The sequence below is a fragment of the Urocampus carinirostris genome, chromosome 6 (genome assembly GCF_059441175.1).
Source record: "Urocampus carinirostris isolate Australia breed hairy pipefish chromosome 6, RoL_Ucar_1.0, whole genome shotgun sequence".
Lineage (NCBI taxonomy): Eukaryota > Metazoa > Chordata > Actinopteri > Syngnathiformes > Syngnathidae > Urocampus > Urocampus carinirostris.
Window position 1 is genome coordinate 32,442,683 of NC_142354.1, and position 21,652 is coordinate 32,464,334.

At 40.6% G+C, this 21,652-nt stretch overlaps 1 protein-coding gene and 1 pseudogene across 1 annotated transcript; both read left to right on the forward strand.

The window, feature by feature from the left end:
• Positions 1-7,298: 7,298 nt before the first annotated feature.
• On the forward strand, positions 7,299-19,539 carry lmod1b (leiomodin 1b (smooth muscle)). Its single transcript, XM_088338758.1, has 4 exons — positions 7,299-7,671; positions 11,388-12,661; positions 16,436-16,736; positions 18,999-19,539. Exons 1-4 carry the CDS (start codon positions 7,438-7,440, stop codon positions 19,023-19,025), a joined length of 1,836 nt encoding a protein of 611 aa, XP_088194884.1. The 5' UTR covers positions 7,299-7,437; the 3' UTR covers positions 19,026-19,539.
• LOC148364605 (U2 spliceosomal RNA) lies at positions 9,763-9,881 on the forward strand (annotated as a pseudogene).
• Positions 19,540-21,652: the final 2,113 nt, after the last annotated feature.

Below are 21,652 nucleotides of genomic sequence, written 5' to 3' on the forward strand. Positions count from 1 at the left end.
TAGCACTGAAGCAATTTACGAACAAATTAAACTGATGAACGATCGTCCGGATCTCGCTCGTAAGTAGGGCAGCGTCTGTAATTGTCCAATAATTCAGCTTTTATGTTTTATTTTATTTTATGTGAGGAAAAATGACTAGGTGGACGTTTTTCGAAAGACAACTTGAACAATTTCGGAAAAATATAAGTTTTCTATAACTTTTTACCAAGCATAAAATTACAAATCGTTTAGTTATGACTTTTAAACTGCTGTTTTCTTTCCAGTGTGGCACTGCTATTGTTAACACGCATGTCGTTGTTGCTGCTCGAAATACTGTACTTCATGAATTGTCTTCAACTTAAAATTCTGCTTTCTTTTTTTTGTCACTGAAAGTTAGTGTTGCTACCATTATTGTAATCCTACGCAACTGTGGGCTTTTTACTGCGATCCATTATCCCCAATCGCATATTGCTGCAGGGGGCTGGCAGAGCGCATTTCTCTCGACCCTGGCAGCTTTTTTTTTTTTTTTTTTTTTTTTTTTTTTTTGCTGTTTTCTTTGCCGCCTAAATTAAAATGCAATTCTCGGTTGACTATAACTGAGTGCAGGGGCCTGTTGAACCTGGTGCAGTTTTGCCCACCATAAATTTGAATTGCACACATGCAGCCATGATCTTTTATCCCCAAACACATATTGCTGCGAGACGGTACCCGCAGAGCACACTTTTTTGCGCCAGGTAGCATTTATAGCCATTACTTTGTCTCTGCTAAAATAAACAGCACTTGGTTGTGATTCATTATTCCCAATCACATTCTGCTATGAGTGGGGACTGGTAGAGGGCACTTTTGTCGGGCCTGGCAGCTCTTTTTGTCATTGCTGTGTTTCTGCTCAAATGAACTGCACATGTGTGGCTTTTATCCATTATTCCCAATCTCATACTGCTTTGAGTGGGTACCAGCATATGTCGTTTCGGTCTGACTAAAATGAAATGTGCAGTAATGGCCGTGATCCATTATATATGGTCGACTATTGCTAAGAGCAAGGGCAAGCAGACTGCATATTTTTTTCCCAGTTCCAGCCACTGAACAGCAGGCACTTCTTGTCAGTGGGTGTGCTGTTCTGGCCCACCTAAAATGAAATGCATTGAGTTGTGGTTGGAATCGATTATTCCAGATCGACTACTGCTAAGAGTAGGGGCCTATAGAGCTTTTTTAAAATTCTGTTTGTCACTAAAATGAAGTGCACTGTTTTGACTGAGATCCCTAATAGACTTTGGTTGAAAACGGGTGCCTAGAGAGCAATTATTAACGGTGATAAACAAGGATTGCAGTAGCCATTTGTATCATTTAACAAGCTTCAGCATGCTCCTTTCTTTTCTCCTGTGTAAAATAAAGTAGTAGCATATTTTCAGTCATGTCCAAGTACAACGTGTTACTTGACATCCTTGTTAAATATTTTTGTGATTGCTTGTTCTGGGTTAACATGTCAGGTCATGGGAGTTTCCGGTCGATGTGCGGCCTTGAATTTTTGAATTTGGCAAGCAACATTTTCACTTACCGCCGCTGTAAAACTGGATTTGTTTTATATGTAGGACACAATTTTAACTACAGTTAACAGTCAAGGTGTCGCCCCAACAGACCCTATTTTGACTGGTAATTGCTAAATAATCCTTCATATGGAAGCTCAGTTAACTATGTTCATTTTTGAGACACTCTATGATTAAAAGGCCCAGAACAAACTTTAACCCAAACAAACGTTTTACTCAGGAGCTCTAGCAAAGCACCTAGAGTAATTAGGTGAGTGATAGGAATGAGCGGAGCGATTGACAGGCTGCGCACACTCATTCTCATTTGCCCAGGGCCGTCTGCACTGAAGGTAAATAGTTGGTATCCTCGTTTGCTGTATTTTGTGACATTTTTACAAAAGGACTTGTGCACTTTGCTTTGAAACCATTATTTAGGGAAAAAAATGACAGTCAAAATGCGCCTAATCACTCCTTAGTAACTGCGGGAGGGTGACAAATTTTAACACACAGGCTCTGGCATAATTATTATTGCATATATTTTATCAAATAATCTAACGTCACCCAGTGAAATAAAATGGGCTAAAGAATTAGCTTTTGTCTAGAGATCGGGTATGGCAATTTTGTTTAATTTTGTCTTGAAATATATTGTGTGACTCTCCTGGGGTGATTTTTTTTTTTTTTTTTTCGCCTTTATGGCTCTTTGGGTCAAAAAGGTTCCCTACCCCTGGACTACACTATAATACAATGTTACATAGATAGTTGTCAATTATGCAACACAGCTTTCACAATAGACTGACCCCATGAGCTACAAACCCCCCCCAAAAAAACTGGAAAGTTGTCATTCAACGTTACTTTTGGTATGTATGTGTTGTCCTCACCCAGCTAGACAGCTAGTGAACAATGTCCTGAAAAATCAGACTTCTTTTCTTTTAGTTGCTGTTTATTCAGACAATTGCCTCATCCATTACCCTTACAAGGTCACCGTGAAACTAAAAACAAAGCACAAAAGGGTTCCATTAGCTTGCTAACTACTATACACAGATATATGCTAAGTTCAGACATCCGAACAGCAATTCAAACAAGAGTACGTCAGTTTGGACATTTTTTTTCCCATAAACATACATCTTTAGTGAAGTGAGTATAATAAATTTCATACTTACGGACAGTTATTGTCCAGAGCAACAACAAAAGAGGATTTGCAATGATCACTCAAAAGTCAGCGTCTGTGCTGCTGTTGAAGTTCTGTGCTTCTCTTTTTTCCTTTTAGCAACAAACAATTAATATGTTAACCAAAAGAGGGCGCTACAAGACCACTTTATATGTTTCTCAATGGCAGAAAAATGCCCTCGTGACGACACAAACGTAAACAAACAGCAAACTATAAGAGGCAACCACAAGATGGCACCAAAGCAATATTTTTCCTGTTATTGAGTTGGCTAGCACACAAAAATAAAAACTAACAAGGTGATATAAGCAGTATACTGTATACACCTCTGTTGAACTGCCAATTTTAGGGCGCATTGTAGAAAAAAAAATGAATGTTCATTCAGCGCCGTAAAGCGGGTTAGCCCTACCTGACTGGATTCAAGTGAGTTCTAACTCACATTTGACATGATTAAGAAAGTGGTGTGTTCATTCTTAACTCATCCCTCACACAGGTGGGAGTGTTGACTTTTTTATTTTGTGGTATTACTCTTCCTTGAAAAAAATCTGTTGGTTATTCTCGCTAACATTAAGTCATTTTTGGTGTTTACAAAATGTTTTTCTCATAACAGGAGTGTGTAATGTCATAGACTATTGAAGTTCATATTTTGTCATCCCATGTACCCCTTTGTGTTGTAACAGAATCCTTAAATGACAGCACTCAGTTTTTAAAACATTTTATTGTAGCACATGTGGGCAAATGTTTTGAGTAAGGTTGCATTGGAACAAAAAAAAATCGGCAGAGGGCCGGGAGATGAAAAAAAGATTGATTGATTGAGTTGAGTTTTCATTTGTGCTGATCGTCTCAAATCATGTATTTCCGCATAACATGAGGAAGAAAAAACAATGTAGACCTATCCAATTTTTCTCATTTGCATTTATGAATGATTATACATGCCGACAGCTACACGTACATGTTATATTTCCTTTTACATGCGTCCATAAAAATATTATTTTAATCAAATTGGTTTTGAAACACTCCCATGTTTAAGTAAACTATTCTATTTAATCCTTGTTTTTCAGCACTAAATTTGATCTTATGCATTTAAAAAAAATTCAATGCATAGTTCTCTCGCTTGAAATGTGTTTCATATACAGATTGATAAATAAAATGAATACATGTTTTAAAGAAATTGTACATGCAGAAAAATGGAGTACAGCACATATTAATGTTTTATGAAAACATAATTTCATGGGCAGGGAATCACAAAAAAGGACACTGGCGACAAGAGTGGCAGCAAATGAACAACTATTTTTCATTAGTAGATATTTATTTATCGTTATATTTGCTATCTATTTTTACAGTTTTCGTTTGTCGGGCCAAATAAAAAAGCCTGACTGGCCGTATGTGGCCCACGGGCTATAGTTTGAGGCTTTCTCTCGGAATGCGCTCTTTAACTCAAGTCACATTCATTTGTATAGCTCTTAAATAACAGAACAAACTGAAGAGTTGCAAAAACCCACCATTAACTGGTGACTACATAGTCCCCTCATCTCAAATATACACGAAGGCAACACGAAAAAGAAAAAAATGAAACCTCTTATTATCACTTATGTTTTCAGACTAAATGCATTTTTGCAGTCGGCTTCTTGTGTGTGTGTGTGCGCGTTTGCGCGCGTATGTCACTTTTTTGTTCCAATCGGTGAGAGCAAAACATTATGTCAGGATTACTGAGCCATCAGAAAGCACACTGGAAATGTTAAGAAATTGGAATTTGTCTGTTTCTTATTGTTCGTTTTTACCTCTGGTATTGTGTCTCATTGAAGTAATGTCCTGGTACTATGAGTTGATAAACGTCTAAAATGGAGACATATGACATTGTAATATATAACATAAGTGAAGAGTTTTTATTCCTAATGACATAAAAAGTAACTTTGCAATGTATGGCGTCTGTGTCTGTTTTTCAATTGTTTGTGTTCATTTTAGGCAGAGATAACATTTCTTCAGCATGTGCGCTATTTACAAAATGATCACGTCAAAATGATCTACCAACAACTATTTGTGTACTTGAATGCTGACTATATTTGTCAATGCTAACATACCAAGTCATGTTTTTTGTATAGCCGTTATTCACAAACAGTCTCAAAGGGTTGCACAGACTGTTACAGATTACAGACTATACTATTACTCCGTCCCCTGATCTAAAACATACATGAGGGCAAGAAAAAACTCAAAACTCAGCATGAGGAAACGATACCTTTGAGAAGGAACTGCACATGAGGTAATCCCCCTTCCAGGGTGACCAGGCTGCAGTGGATGTTGCAATACACATTGTCAACATGAAACAGGTCATTCTAAAACTATAGAATAGAAGTGTGTTTTAAGCCTAGATTTAAACCGTTCCACTGAAAATTAAATTGCAATAATAAATTATATTGAATCACAATACTTGTAGAATTACAATAATCAAGATATAAATCGAATCTGCACCTTAGTATCATGACATAATTATATTGTGACCAAAGCATATATATATATATATATATAAAATGTGTTCAAGGCTCTTTGAGTCAAAACAGTTACCTGAACTCTGATCTAGAGGATTGTATGCATCACTCCTAAGCTATATGTCATGATTACCCATTGCCCTTACTTGTGCCCGCCCGTTTGGCGCCAGCTGCTGCTCGTTGCCTGATTGATACCCCTCCTATTTAAACCCAGTACTCCAGTCACTCCTTGTCAGTCCGTTAGCGAACCTCCACATATGCAAGGCAAGCACTTTGAGTCTGGCTCCTGTCTGTCCCGTCCTCATCCGTATCCTGCTCGTCTGCTCCTAAATTCCTGATTGTCTCCGGCTCCCTGATTTTTCCCTTCCTTCGACACGCTCTGATCTCCCGCTCCGGCTATCGACCTGTTTTTGCACACCGACCACGCTCTGATCTCCCGCTTCGGTTATCGACCCGTTTTGCCCATTGACCACTCTCCGATCTCCCGCCCCGGCAAATCCACTCACTTCTGCATTCCGATCACGCTCCAAACCAGTGAGCTGCTTGCTCCTTTTGTCCAGCAAGTACCGGATCGCTGGCGTTTGTTTCATCGCACCTGACTTCCTCGATATCCAAATAAACTTTTGTGTGAAATGTTACACATTTGGGTCTACCATCTTTTCTGACTGGCAATATACAATTTTTATTAAAAGTCCTGATTTAAACATTTCCTCTAAGGTTACAGATCATGTCCCAGAGGATAGTAATTGGTATTTTTTTTAATGTTGTCTTATTCATTGCATACATTTATCAATATGTAAATATATTTCAAATTTACAGTATATATTACATTTTATTCATCAAACGCTCATTACATTCGAAGTGGAAAATATGTATATATTTTTAATATATCAACTATAATTATAACTTTTCATTTACAACATTTGGAGATGTTAAAGCTGCATAAGCAATGTTGAGGTTCATCCTGACTTGCTGCATTTGACTGCTAGATAGTGTGATCCATTAAATGAAAAGCACAGAATACCTGATCGATTATTACTCCCTCGGCTAGTTGATGGATATACAATATTGACCAAACCTGCTGAAGATGATTGTGTCAAGGCCAGGACCGATTTTGTCCCCTGGTAGTTGTGAAACTCTATAAATGTTTTACATTTGTGGAGAATTGGACTGAAAATATTGTTTAGAAATTCAAAATCAATAAAGGTTTTGATTAAGAAGATTTATTAAATATATCTTGACCTTTAGTAATTTGTGATCAATATTAATGGAAACTATGTAGACATTTATGAAGTGTATTTTTATTTTTTAAATGAAATCTATTTTGTATGCTTGAATATGAAATTTTTTGGAGCCAATGGTATTGAACTACGGTAAACGGAGAAAAACATTGATGTCAAATACTTCCTTGGCACTCGCTTTGGCCTGGGCTCAGTATAAGACTGTTATAGATCCTTGTACTTTTACATGATAGTTCATGCATTTTTTTCCCCAATCAATATTGTTCATTTTAGTGGTGTTAAAAAGTCATAATTTTTTTTCTCAAGTTAAAAACCTTTGGTCCCATTGTAACTACATCCTAAAATAGATTTATTGCATTCCATTTAATTAAGAAGACAAAAAGGGATTAAAAAAAAAACATACACAACTGCTACTGTGAATATGCACTTGTTTATGCTATATCATTGTTTTATCCTTTTGCAAATGTATACCATTTTAATTTGTTTTACTTGTACTGAGGGAAAACACCCCCCCATTTTGTTACACTGGTACTTGTGTCATAACATTACGGGCCATTCGTTCAAATGACGATTTGAGATACCAAGAATCTGCCTTACACACCTATCGTAAAAAAAAATCCCCTCAAAGCATTCTTTTGTATTTTGCTGCCGAGATGTTGCTCATAACAAAAAGTTGAAGCCATGGCAAAAAAAATCTCCCCAAAAGCAAATCCGGAATGAACAAAAATAGCAATTGTGTAATAGGTGGAATCGTATGCACTCTAACTGTGATGTAGCACCACAGTAAAGTGCAGCCCTTCCCATTCCCTTTAAAGGAGCACACCATCCTCTAAACATGGACATGCACTTTCCCAGGATTCCAAGGAATGTCCCAGCCTCTTTGCAGCTTTCCGTCACTGGCCGCCCTCTTTGCAAGAATGTGAGTCCGGTCGGGGTCTACGCCTTGCTTTCTTTGCGACAAGTGGGAATATTTGGCCCTTTAAGCTTCCCGATAACCAAATTTATTTGAGCATTTTCATTTATCAAACAAAATCTGATTAGATATGTCCAGACGGAAGGTAAGAGGCCTGACCAGGATGGGACGGCAGGTGAGCGAGGACCCGGACCTGGACTCTTTGTTGTCCACGCTTTCTCCAGAGGAGGTGGAGGAACTGGAGAAGGACATGATGAAAGTTCCCGACCTCAACCCAGAAGACGTTGCGGGGACACTTCAAGCTGAGCCTAGCACCATCAAAAACCAGGATGACCAAAGCTCCCACGAAGAGGAATCAGTCCAGGTAAATCCTCTCGTTAGAACTGTGAGCCAGAGAGGTTTTTAAATACAAACCTAAGTTTTGGGTTTGATCCTCTTTTCTTTTCTTACTGCTTCCCCCAACATCCTGATTGACATTTGCTTTACATTTAGTGAAGTAGTGAATTCTTATGAGTGGCGCCTGCAATTGATGTGCCTGCCTTTGGCTGGTGGCCAGGCTAAGGGTGGATTGCAAAGATGTAGTTTTGGCATGGACAGAGGGGACGTGTCCCCACCAATATCGAGCATTGTTTATATGATCACTTAAAATAATGTGCTTTGTCCAATGCCAAGACCAAACCTACACTTTTGGCGATTTGCACTTCTCCAGGCAAATGTCGGCTTGGGTAGCCAGGATGATTGTGGGGGAACAGTTTTTTTGTCTTTAGAACTAACTCCGGATAAATCTGACTTCTCTACCAAAGAACCTCTCGATTAAAAAGCTTTGTTCTCCAAGACTGTTCATGAGAATAGATGTTTATAGTTCATGTGTCCATTTATTGGGGTGCTAAATAATTCTGTATGTTCCCCACTTCACTCAACAAAACGTATCCTCAGCTTTGAACTGATTCAATTATTTGAATGTGCACTGTAATTGTGTGGCAACCAGTATAAACCCCACTTCTCTCACCAAACATTATCTGTGATTAAAAACATTTTTTCTATCAATGTGAATGACTGTGAATATTTGCTCTCAGACAGTCTTGGGTGGATCCCACTTCTCCTTACCAAAATGTATCCTCAGTTTTACACTCCAACTTGTCAGTGGGTGTGTACGTGCGGGATTCAATTATTTGCAAATGCACTGTGATTGGCTGGCAACTAGTTGAAACCCCACTTCTTTCACCAAACATTCGCTGTAATTGAAAACATTTGTCAATTGGTTTGAACGGCTGTCAATGTTTGCCCTCAGCCAATCTTGGGTGAATCCCTTTTCTCTCAGCAGCAATGAAGTCTATGGTGTGAAAACCAGTTGAATTAGTACCCCACTTCTCTCACCAAATGAGAACTTGAATGGAGTCAAGCCCTCCCAGAACACCAACATCGACAAGCACAAAACTAAAATAAAGAACAGGATTTTCTTTTTATTTCTTGTGACTGCTATCTGAGAGTAAATCCCACTTCTTTCACCAAAAGTCAGCAGTAATAAAGACTGACTAGTCCGGTGATCAGCAACCTTCTGCTCTAGGGCTGCATGCAGCTCTTTAGCACCGCCTTAGTGGCTTCTTGAAACTTTTTCAAAAATGCTTGGAAATGGAAAAAGAAAAGGAAGGGTTTTTTTTATTTTCAAATACGGTTTCTGTAGGACAAAAACAAAACAATTGTCAATGGTGTGAACATTTTTAAGTCAAGACATGTTTATTTGTAAAGCCCTTAATCACACGGAGGCTCAAAGGGCGGCAAACCACAGACTATTATTACACCATCCCCTGATCTAAAACCTACATGAAGGCAAGGAAAAACTCAAAAACCTCATCATGAGGAAAATAAAACCTCGAGAAGGGACCACACAAGAGATATTAAATGAGTAGCTTTTATGTATGAATCCCCTTTTTTTTTTTCAGTTCCACGCATTTTTTGTTGTTGTATTTTTAGTGGGCACAGCGGCTAAGTGGTTAGCGCGTCCGCGGTACAGTTCTGAGGGCTTGAGATCAAATCCAGCTGCCAACCTTTGTGTGTGGAGTTTGCATGTTCTCCCCGTGCATGCGTGGGTTTCCTCCGGGCACTCTGTTTTTCTCTCACATTCCAAAAAACATGTTAATTGGCCAGTCCAAATTGTCCCTAGGTGTGAATGAGCGAGTGAGTTGCCTGTGTCTGTGAACCCTGCGACTGTCTGGCAACCGGTTCAGGGTGTCCCCTGCCCACTGCCCAAAGACAGCTGGGTTGGGCTCCAGCACCCCCGCGACCCTACTGAGGATTGGCGGTGCTGATAATGGATGGTGTAATAATAGTCTGTAGTTTGCAATAATCTGTGGTCTGTTCAGCCCTTTGAGACTCTTTGTGGTTCTAAATTTGTATGTCGCTGCAGGATTCAGACTGAGTCGGCATGTGTCAGATAGGTCTCCTACGATTCTGAATTTGTACAGCAGTGCTGTAAGTTTGATTTTTGCAATCCGGAGATGGAATAAGTGCTTGCTCTGTCCACTCCACGCATCGGCCCGGTATTGCAGTACCTCCGGGAACGGTGCATTCGCAATGATCGCTGCTTGGCTCTGTGGCTACGACCTTGACTCGGCCTCTTGGCCGGGAGCACATGTCTCGGCCCCTTGTCTTTGTAGCGTATTATGATTTGACCGATAACAGATAATGGATAATTGATAAAGAATATAGAACAATAAACCTTACAAAATCCCCCCCCCCTCTTTGTGATTAAGGGCTACACAAATAAACATGACTGGACTTAAAATGGAGGGCAAGATTTTTATATTTTATTTCACTTTTTAAGGGTCAATTACCATCTATTCTGGAAAAAGTTATGGCAAAATGATCCACAATAGGTTGGTTGTCTATAAATATCTGATTATTTTAACAGATTTTTCGTAGTCTGGGAGTGTGAATACCCTACTTTTCTCATCAAATGAAAGCTTTTATGGATTCCACCTCATACAGAAAATCACCAGAAACAAGTACGAAAATAAAATAGATCGCAGGATTTTTATTTTTCATTTGTTGGATCCCACTTCTTTAAGGCTCAGAATATATTGCTGAAAAGGTAATAGCAAAATGATGCACAAGTGGTTGGTTGTTTGTAAATAGGGGATGGCCAACAGTTAAGAGCGGATCCCGCTTTACTCCCCTAAATTCATCAGGGAAAGGGTACAACTCTCCAGTGACCCCAGTGAGAACAACCATTATAGAACATGGAGAGAGACCACATTCAGATCTAATGAGCTTGTCCCTGTGTTGTTTGTAAAGGTGGATTGAAGCAAGAGGCCAGCTGGATCCATCGTATTCTCAACGGGGGCGCCAAAAATATTGTCTACCGTCCCGGAGGCCTGATCATATTTGACATTTAACTCCTCAAACAAATTCTTTCTTTTGAAAGCTGATTTTCCTTCCGATGCCCTTTTCTTTGATTCGAAACACTGTGGAAGAGCCTTCATGTTCTCAGTTCAGCGTATGTCTGCCTAATCTCGGGCCCTGGTGGAATTCCTTGGTTGATCGCTCCTACTCTCGCTGCCTTTTAAGGATGTGACCGCTAGACCGGCTCGCCGCAGGGATCGCAAATCAAACACTTGGCGAACCCGAGCCATTAAAAAACAAGAAAAAAAAAAGATGGCCACTATAAACACACATGCCGCGTTGCAGACCGATGAGGAGCCAGGGGGTGGTAAAGGAATGAGGGGCCTGAGTTTGTTACGGACACTTGTGCTCTGAAAGCAACCAAGGTCAGAAATCTGGTGACATTTGAGTACGTTTGCTTTGATCAGAAACGAGCAAATTTTCCCAGTTGTCTGCAATATTGTACAATGTGAACAGATATAAAAATGATCTAACTTCAGATACAACAATCTTCGTTTGTGTGTGGTGTTAGAGCGCTCAACCCGTTGAACTATTATTCAATTTGTCTATTGTAGTATTTCCATGATGACAGTGAAGGCACTTCCTCTCCTAACTGCAAATCCCTGAATTAGAAGTTGGCTGGCATAAAATGCAAGTGGCAATAACATTGAAGTCGCTAATATTTTTTCTGTGTCACAGGTCGAACCGAAAAAGGATAGCTGGAGGCAGGATTACCCGAGGAAGACGGTGTTAAACCGGGACAGCAATGACCCTACCATAGCTCTAAAACGACAAAGCAACGCCAAAGACAATGACAGCAAAACTCCAGAAACCAAAGAGGATCGAAGCCAACATTACGGGGAACAGAAAGAAGAATGCAGGGGGAAAACGGCATGTGAGGACAGCAGGGTGACTGACAGGAAAGAGAAGCGTGAGAGCAAAACAAAGGACGTCATCTCCAAGCTGCAAGATAAAAAGAAGGATGAACCTCGTAAGGAGGACTGTCGAAGGAGGGATGACACCAAAACCAAGGACATCATCTCCAGGTTAAAGGAGAAAAGTGAGAAGGACGTCTGCAAAGAGCGGGTGCGGCGATCCGACAGCTTTAGGACACAAGGGTTGGTCTCTAGAATGCTGGAAAGGCAGCAGAGCAAATCCCAGGAGAATCCACCTCCTGAGGAAAAGAAGCCTCAGGATGAAGAAAAAGAAAAAAGGCCGACTCGCAGAGTTCCACGACAAGACTCGGAGAAGGAGGACTGTTTAAGAAAAGGTGATGAACTGCTCAACCATAGTGATCACCTGGAGAATAAGAAAGCTGAAGAGAAGGGGCACAAAGGAGAGAAACTCGCCAACTGCGTGGGCCCGGGTGCTAAAACAAAAGAGGAAGACGACGAAGACGCCAGCATGTTCGACGAGCTTCTGGAGCAAGTCCGGACCGACGATCCATCCTTGGTGGAACTCAACGTCAACAACTCGGAGGTGATCAAGACCAAGACACTCATCGAGCTAGCTGATGCGCTGCGGCACAACACACACATCCGGAAAGTAGCGCTCGCTAACTGCCGTGCCGACGACCACGTGGCCTACGCCCTAGCAGGAACGTTACGCCACAACGCTTCCGTCAGCAGTATAAACATGGATTCGAATCATCTCACTGGCAAAGGCATCCTGGCGCTCATCCAAGCGCTGCGCTACAACGCCACCCTCACTGAGCTGCGTTTCCAGAACCAGCGACACATCTGTGGTGGCAAGACGGAGATGGAGATGATCAAGGTGCTGAAAGAGAACACCACTCTTCTCAAACTGGGCTACCACTTCGAGCTGGCCGGGCCCAGGATGACCACCACCAACATTTTGAGTCGAAACATGGACCGCCAACGACAGAAACGCTTGAAGGAGCAGAAAGAGGCCCAGGCTGCCAATGGAAATGACACTAAAGATGCTCTAGAGGTGCCTAAAGCGGGTGGTGGAAGGTGTGTAATCTGAATCTTTGAGTTCCTGTAAAAAAGGAGGAACGTATACGACAAAATAACCACTGACAATGAAACACTGATGGAATCCATTTCAACACTACCCCATTGAACATATGGTCCTTAACTACAGTGGGGCTGCAACGATTAGTTCTCGTTGTCGACAAAAATCGATAATAGAAATAGTCTTCAATGAATTTCATTGTAGGGCTTGTATGGTTACCGCGGGTGCGGCACAGTTCTGAGGTCATAAGATCAAACCTCTTGTGTGGAGTTTGCATGTTCTACCCGTGCTTGTGTGGGTTTCCTCCGGGCACTCTGGTTTCCTCCCACATTCCAAAAACATGCATGTCAGGTTAATTGGCCGGTCCAAATTTTCCTTAGGGTGTGATTGAGCGAGGGAGATGTCTGCGACTGGCTGGCAACCAGTTCAGGGTGTCCCCTGCCCACTGCCCCAGGATGGCTGGGATGGGCTCCAGCACCCCCGCGACCCTGCTATGGATAAGCGGTGCAGATAATGGATGGATGAATTCCATTGTTGACTACTGTCGCCAGACACGTTTTCCCAACAAAGCCAGGCATTTCTACAGAATATACGCTCTGCTGAGAGTCCGTCATGTGGAATAGTTTCTCTGCGTCAACATCAAGTACACATACCAAAACTTTGAAAGTTTGGAAACATATTAGCATAAAAGATGACTTGCAAAGTTTGCAGTGCAGAGTTTGCGTATTATAGAAGTACCTCGGTGATGCAGTTAAAGACAAAGCACGTTGGATAATTGAACGAAACAGGGCCTGACTCCTCTGTAACATTCGAGCCGATAAGGTTTTTCATCACATGCATTGCACATTTTACAAGTATATTTTGCTATAACAGAGAATTTGAACATTATGCCAGACTGTGCCTGACAAAGGCATTTGAAATTAGTTGCATCAAGTCCGAAGATCAAATTTTAAGGTGTTAAAACTGTTAGATTTCAAACCATTAGGTACTTTTGTTACAGATCCAATTATACGACTAATTGCTTCAGAAGTCAGTGTTGTTAGCTGCAGCCCTAATCTACAGAGTGTAAAATCTACACTGCACATAGGGTTTCATTTTCAGAGTTAGTCTTACTCCGATAAATTTTATACTACACTGCACTAGAGTGTAGGATTGTCGGTTAAGTTTTACACTTGGAGACGTTCATGTAATTCCTATTTAAAACTGTTTAATCTAATCACAACAATGTTTTTTTATTGTTAAACTTTCTCTTAAAAGTGTTAAATATATTTAGGTTTATGACGCAAAAACACAAAATTATACATGGTTCATTATAAATTATTTTTAGAGTAAATGTCAAGTTTCAATAAGATATACAAACACAGTTGACAATGGAGATAAAAAAATATTGTTCCAACACGTTAAAATAGTAACACTTTTTTCCAGCTGGAAAAAAAAATGCTGTGCAAAAATAGTTTCACCTAATTAACAAAGAATCTCATATCTTTAAAGAGTCAAAATAAATGATGGAGCAGTAGAGGGAGCAGTAGTGAGTCAGTCAAAACCAGGAACAACTGAGCAGACAATCTCTCTCTACATTTGGAGGTGAGGCCGTCTCAAAAAGGGAAAACAAAAAATACTGTACCAATCACAGGTGAAATGACACAAATATAGTAGTTTTTTATTTAACAATAAATACATCGTTGACGAACAAAGTTATCCACGGATAACTTGCTTGTTTCAAATTACCTTAAACGTTTAGTGCAAAGATGCACATACGAGCCAACCTCCTGATATTCAAGAGTGGTAAATATTATCACACACTCTATATTTACGTGCAAAACACAATCTGTCCGTCTCCACAATATAAAAAGATGTGTTTTTTAAAATCAGAAGTGGAAAGCTTTGTCATCGTGCCAGTTAGAAATCACATTCTCTAGAAAATCCCAATGACCTGGTGAGCTATTTTCTGTATTTTTCGACGTGTTACTCGGGTATTCCTCGGGGGAGACCTGATGCCCGTGTTTTAGCGCCTCCCATTCGTTAAAAAAACATAATATTTGTTCTGCATTAATATAGCGCCTTTGAAGTCAATGAGGACTTCCCAAAGCGCTTTACAATGTGCTTCACACTTTCCCTTTTACACACACACTAAATAACCGATAGCAGCGTCAGCCATGCAAGGCAACTACCTGCTATCGGGGGCATTAGGGATTCAGTGTCTTGCTCAAGGACACTTCGACATATAACACAGAGGAGACAAAAAATTTGAATAAAATAAGCAAAAATACTGTCACTGTCATATAAACCATACCAAAAATAATTGTTCCACTAGCAGATATGTTTTGCTCTTTTCATGCATGTTTTTATTTTCCCAGAAAATCAGTGTAATAAAATGTTCCATCCATTATCTGCACCGCTTATCCTCAGTAGGGTCGCAGGGGTGCTGGAGCCTATCCCAGCTATCTTCGGGCAGTGGGCAGGGGACACCCTGAACTGGTTGCCAGCCAGTCACAGGGCACGCAGTGACAGACAACTCACTCACTCATCCATACCTAGGGACAATTTGGACCGGCCAATTAACCTGACATGCATGTTTTTGGAATAACATTTTAAAAGTGGAAAAACTGGCTAAAAATATATTGGATAAAAAAAATCACGGTAAAAGTGCTAACGGAAGACTGTAATATTTGGTGCCAAACATTAAAAGAACAAAATTGATTTGAAAAGAATAAGCACGTATATATGAACTATCATATTTTCTTTTTAGGGGAAAAATATTTTATTTTTTATTTGTTTAATGAAAAAAAAAAGCATTATTATTTAGCGTCTTCATGTCGTAAAAAAATCATTAATCTAAAAAAAGGTCGCTTTTTAAAGAAAAATTGGAAAAAAAATAAACGAACTATTATTTGAATGCGATTTGTCGAGAGATGTGCATTTATTTTTCATAGCATGAATCTATGTGGTTAGCACGTGTGCGGCACAGTTCTGAGGTCATCAGATAGAACCTTCCTGTCTGGAGTTTGCATGTTCTCCCCGTGCTTGAACAGTATATATTACATTTTAATCATCAAACGCTCATTACATTCAAAGTGGAAAATATATAGACATTTTTAATATATCAACTATAATTATAACTTTTCATTTACAACATTTGGAGATGTTAATGGGCTGCACGGCGGCGCAGTGGTTAGAGCGTGTGCGGCACAGTTCTGAGGTCATGAGATAGAACCTCCTGTGTGGAGTTTGCATGTTCTCTCCGTGCTTGCGTGGGTTTCCTCCGGGCACTCCGTTTTTCTCCCACTTTCCAAAAACATGCATGTCAGGTTAATTGGCCGGTCCAAATTGTCCCTAGGTGTGGTTGACCGAGTGAATGGTTCTCTGTCTCTGTGTGCTCTGCGACTGGCTGGAAACCAGTTCAGGGTGTCCCCTGCCCACTGCCCAAGGACAGCTGAGATGGGCTCCAGCACCCCCGCGACCCTTCTGAGGATTATTGTTGCAGATAATGGATGGATGGAGTCTCACCTTAAGGGAGCTGACATGATTGTCTGGTATCTTGCTACTACGGGCACCCAAAAACCTAAAAAAAATATGAAAAGTAACATTTTGCATTTTGATCACTTTGATTCCCTATAGTTTGTATTCTTACTAGTGTGTTAGCAAACATTTCCGTTTGCACAAAACAACACAGGGACATCTAGTGGCCGAATAATACACTGGCCCTTTAACAAAAAGAACTATTGAATTGTTTTATTACTCAGTTGAATTAAAACGTATATCTTCTCTTTCAGAAATTCCTGGAGCTCCCCAAAGGCCTCCCCCAAACCGTCGCCAATGCCCTCGCCCATGCCGTCACCCAAACTCCGCCCCAAAAAGGGAGTGGAGGCAATTCCCTCGCCACCTCCCCCGCCCCCACCTGAAGGAGGACCCCCACCTCCCCCGCCTCCCATGCTGGAAGTGGACTCTCTGAGGAACTCTTTGACGCCGGTTTCGCGAAGGAGCGTGGATGGGAAAGGCCGACGGGGCCCCAAAAACTCCAGGGATCAACTGCTCGCCTCCATCAGAGGGAGCAACATCCAACAACTTAAGAAGGTACGGTCACTTATTTAGTTAACACAAGGGTGTCAAACATACGTCCCACGGGCCGGATCAGGCCTGCCAACATATTTAATCTGGCCTGTGAGACAATGCTGAGAGAAGCATAAGAGAATAATAAGCTGCATCACATCAAACAATGATTTAAATATGTCCAATGGATGTCGCCAAAGCCAGATGCCACTCCTAAAGCAAACAACCAATATTGCTGATTACCTTTTATCAACCAGAGAACATTGAAGAAACATCCGTTTCTATGTAATTTAACTTAAAATAGAAGTCACAGACGCACTGTTTAAAACAAATATGATTGCACAAATTTTGTGGTGTGTGGATGTGTCTCGTAACTGCAAAACTTGCTACTAAACTATGCTAACTGGTAATTTCAAGTCACTGGGATTAAAAGCAAAGGTGTGGGCAAACTGCGGCCCGCGGACCACATGTCGTCCGCTGTGCTTTTTCATATGGCCTGCTAAACGCAAAAAGGTAAAAAAATGTAAATATGTATTAAATGTTTTAAAAATCTACTGATGGAAGTGTGTTCATTTGGTGCCACTTTTACCCCCAACATTTAAATAACTGGCTTTTTTTTCTTAACTTCAATATGTTTATCAAATAAAAGCTTTTGAGTTTTTTAGTGCGTATTGTGCTTTCAATGGGGAACCGCATTTGTTACTTTGCTTTAGTGATGAGCTTTCCAAAACCAATTTGATTAAATGGTTTATTTATAGAAAAAAAGACAAGTATAGCATGTACTTGTAAATTTCTGCATTAATGCATACCATTGCTTTGCCATTTTTTAAACGGAATGTACAAAACGTGCAACAAGGTTTTTTCTGAAAATGCCAAAAAATAGGACTTTCAGAACTGGCAGCGATGATAATAGAGAAATTTGATAGGCCTACATTATCTTTTCCCCTCGTGTTTCCGTAGTGCAGTGGTTAGCACATTCGTCCAACATGTAAAAGTTCTCATGCTCGTGACTGGGTAGAAACATATGTTGGCCTGAGGAGGGATGGGCGCCATCAGGCTGTACTTGCCCAAGACACACCAAAGGAAATGGTACCCCCACGAACCTAGTTGTTAAGGGATCCAACCAATCATTGTCAAGATATCAGCCTTTTTGACAATTTTTTTAAACTAAATAATACATTTTAACACAAAATCTAATAGCAAACCCATGTAAAAGTAAACATTTTCATTCATAAAATCAAGTCATGTTTATTTGTATAGCCTTTAATCCAAAGGAGTCTCAAAAGGCTGCAAAGACAACAGACTATTGCAAACTGCAGACTATTATTACACCATCCCCTGATCTAAAACCTACACGAGGGCAAGGAAAAACTCAATAACCTAGACATGAGGAAAATGAAGAAATCTTGAGAAGGGACCGCACATGAGGTAATCCCCCGTCCAGGATGACCAGGCGGCAATGGATGTTGCAATAACAAATAATACACAGATATTGTCAACATGAAATATGGGTCATTCATAAGCTATAGAATATTACTGTTTTCAAAGGCTAGATTTAGACAGTTCCACTGAGGTTGCCAATGGAATCTCAGGGGGCAGAGGATTCCACAACATCGGGCCCCGAATGAAGAACGCACTCGAACATGCGGATTTCTTCTTGGCTCTTGGGATCACTTGTAGACCAGCATTTTCAGAGCAAAGGCTCCAGACCGGAACATAGGGGAAATTAAATCTGAAAGATATGAGTGAGCAAGTCCATGCATGATTTTGTATAATACCAACAGAACCTTAAAATCATTTCTTAAGCTAACAGAGAACCAATGCAGGTTAGCTAAAATCGGGGTAATGTGATCAAACAGAAAAAGACTTTCATACCATTTAATAAATCCTAAATTACTGTTTGTGCTACTTGTCACTTTGCACTTTGTATGAGTCTCCGGGAGTTAAATACACTGTAGTGGAGATGATTTTAATTTTGTTTAGCTTTTTTTCTACAAATGGACTGTTGGTAATAAACACAATATATTAAATCTTAATCAAGGCTAAAAAAAATTGAGGAAAAACCCCTAAACAATCATTTTATAACTGTATCTTACACTCCTGAATCCTAATCGTAATTTAATTGTGAGCTATTGAAAGATCCCCAACCCTACAGTTGAGGAACACTTTTTATGCTATCAATTTAGTATGTGACCCCTGGGCTAAAATGAGATTGACACCACGGAGTAAACATGAATGAAATGGTAAAATTATAATGCTGATATGATTTGTCTGCTCCCCCAACAGGTGCCAGTACCCAAGTGGCTGCAGTGAGTTTTCCCACCACGATCTGGTACTGTACTTAGAAAACGAGGCTGAACGGAATTTACATCACCAGGAGACGAAAGCCCTTCATAGGACAGAGAATCTGCCTAATTCCGGGGATGAAAGTCTTCATTTTGGAATACTGGACCAAATGAAACCGAGTGATCGGGAGCCACGGTGGTCTCTGTCAGTCAATTATTGTGCGCTCATGGATTCATATCGCTCTTTGCTGGTTCTTTTTTTCATTTGCACTAAAATATTCTACATGGAGAATGTAAGTGACTGCGGAAGTAATGGAAATGGGGTGCACATGTATTAAACTAAAATATTAAGGCAATTATAGTATGTTGTGTATCATAATAGACCACACTCCCAACCAATGACAATATCATAACTAACATTTGACTTTAGTACGAGTGGTGTGCTCGTACTTTTTGGGGGGCAAGCTCTCCAGGAAGAAAGATGGCTTGCGTGCATGTTGAATTTGTAACAGAAGTTTCAAAATAAAAATCAGGTTATTTTGGCTATGCTTCATCAATGGGAAAAAATACTTTTCCTCAGGATGCCTGCTCTAGCTCCTTTTCTTTTCTGTCTTCTTTTCAGCTTCTCTTTTCTAGGTGTTATGCTACATTACACGGTTCACGGATCACTTAACCTCCTAAATCGTCATAGCTTCACCGAGGACGCAGCTCTGGACAGCTCTCTCCACTGCTGACAGTACCTGGCGTGAGTTTAGGTTGTGGCAAAGTTGGCACTAGTACATTCCTTGTTGTTGTTAGCTCAGGTATTTTTCTGTCTTTCTCTCCTTCTGCCCCCTTAGACCTCAGGCCCTGGAGCATGATCTTGGCCCGTCATGATGTTCTTGTGACGTGACCATACCACAGCAGTTTTTGTCTGCGCACAGTTGACAACAGTTTTTCGTAGGGTCCAATGTGTCCTGTGATAATGTCGCGCTTCGTTTTGTTTGTCACATGGGCTAAGTAGCACTACATGTCTTGCAAGTGTAGAGGAAGATGGAAGTAACCAGTGCTTGCATGAGTCTTAGCTATGATTTCACAGAGGTTTTCTTCTCTCTCCAGAAGGGTTTAAGTCTGGCATGTGCTGCTTTGGTTTGAGCTATCCTGGCCATGATTTCTGGCAAGACACCTCTTCTGATATGACAGTTCCAATAGACTTAAATTTAGTGACTGGCTCAGGCTTTTGGTGGTTGATAATGATGTCTGTGGTTAGTCATTACTTTTGTTTTTTCTGTGCTGATTTCCATCCCATACTGGGTTGGTGCTTTGTCCAAGCGATCAACCTGATCTGAGTTCTTCTTGTGCCAATCTGGCAATATCGTTAGCAAAACGGAGGTTAGTGACGTTATGTCCCCCAATGCTAAATGTACCGTGATTTTGGTCCAGGGCTTCAGTCATTATCTTTTCCAGGAAGATGTCAAAAAAGTTGGAGAGAGAATGCGAACTTGTCTCACACTCTGTGGTTTCAAACCACGCATTAATGGTACCATTGATCAGTACCACACTCTTGGCGGAAAGCTGTTCAATGGTATGAACTAGTTCCTGGCCCATGTTGTACTTCCACATGGTGGCCCACAGGGCAGCTTGCCATAATCTGTCAAAAACCTTCTTGAAATCCACAAAGACGTGATAGAGGCTTACCCGGTGTTATCAAAATTTCTCGCATGGGATGCGCGGATTAAGAATTTGTTCGGTGGTGCTCCTTCCCTCCCTGAAACCGGCCTGTTGTTTGGCTAGGATGTTTTCAGCTTGTGTTTTCAGTCTGTCAGTAAGACCTACTGATGATGAGTCAGTAGTTGGAGCATGCATTATTATTATTATAGCTGTAGTTTTTTTCTTTGTCAGCATAATTACTTTTGTCCATGCTGATGGTCACTGTCCTGTTTGCCAAATCCTTATCAAGATGTTTCTAGTCATTCACCACTATTTCGCATGAGTCCTGACGGGATCGAGACTTTCTGTTTTTCAGCAAGTTAATTGCTGCCTCTACTTCTTCTCGGGGGATAGGGAAGTCATCACTTTCCTCTAGGCCGGAATTTGTAGGGACCTCAGGGTCTCCCTGTGTTGGGTATTAGAGTTTGGAGCAGTACTCTGTCCATCTTTTCATGATCTCCTTTTCCTCTTTCAAGCTATTCTGTAATGATGCGCAGAGAGGATTTTACAGTTGTCAATGGGGAGAAGGAAGCAACAAAGGACGCCCCCAAGGAGGGGAATGGAAAAACCTTTAACAAATCAAAGCTCATAAGACAGCAAGGCTGGAATAATTACAGTCTTATTAAAAAGCAGATAGATGTTGAGGGCTTTTTTGAGCACATTTCTAGTGGGCTTAACATTCATTGATCTGACAATGAGTGTCTGTTACTCTTGCCCTTAAATACTACAGTATTTGATGCCCAATTAGGCCATTAGTGGCTGGGGTTGGCGGGCTGGAACCTCACATATTTTCTGCTTCATCTTGAATGATGCTGACTTTTGCCTGCTTTGCTTGTGTGAGGTATATTACAATCTGAAAATATTTATCTGAGTTGTTCTTGTTGAGTTACTCTTATAACTCCGAGCATTGGTCTTTGATCTATTTCTCCTTTGCTTCTCTTGAGCTTTTTGTACTTGTTTTGTCGG

Excerpts from the sequence above, each read along its gene's own strand:
- lmod1b (XM_088338758.1), top strand. The coding sequence starts at position 7,438 with ATGTCCAGACGGAAGGTAAGAGGCCTGACCAGGATGGGACGGCAGGTG. Across the intron at positions 7,672-11,387 it reads ACGAAGAGGAATCAGTCCAG|GTCGAACCGAAAAAGGATAG; the intron begins GTAAATCCTCTC and ends TCTGTGTCACAG. Across the intron at positions 12,662-16,435 it reads CCTAAAGCGGGTGGTGGAAG|AAATTCCTGGAGCTCCCCAA; the intron begins GTGTGTAATCTG and ends CTTCTCTTTCAG.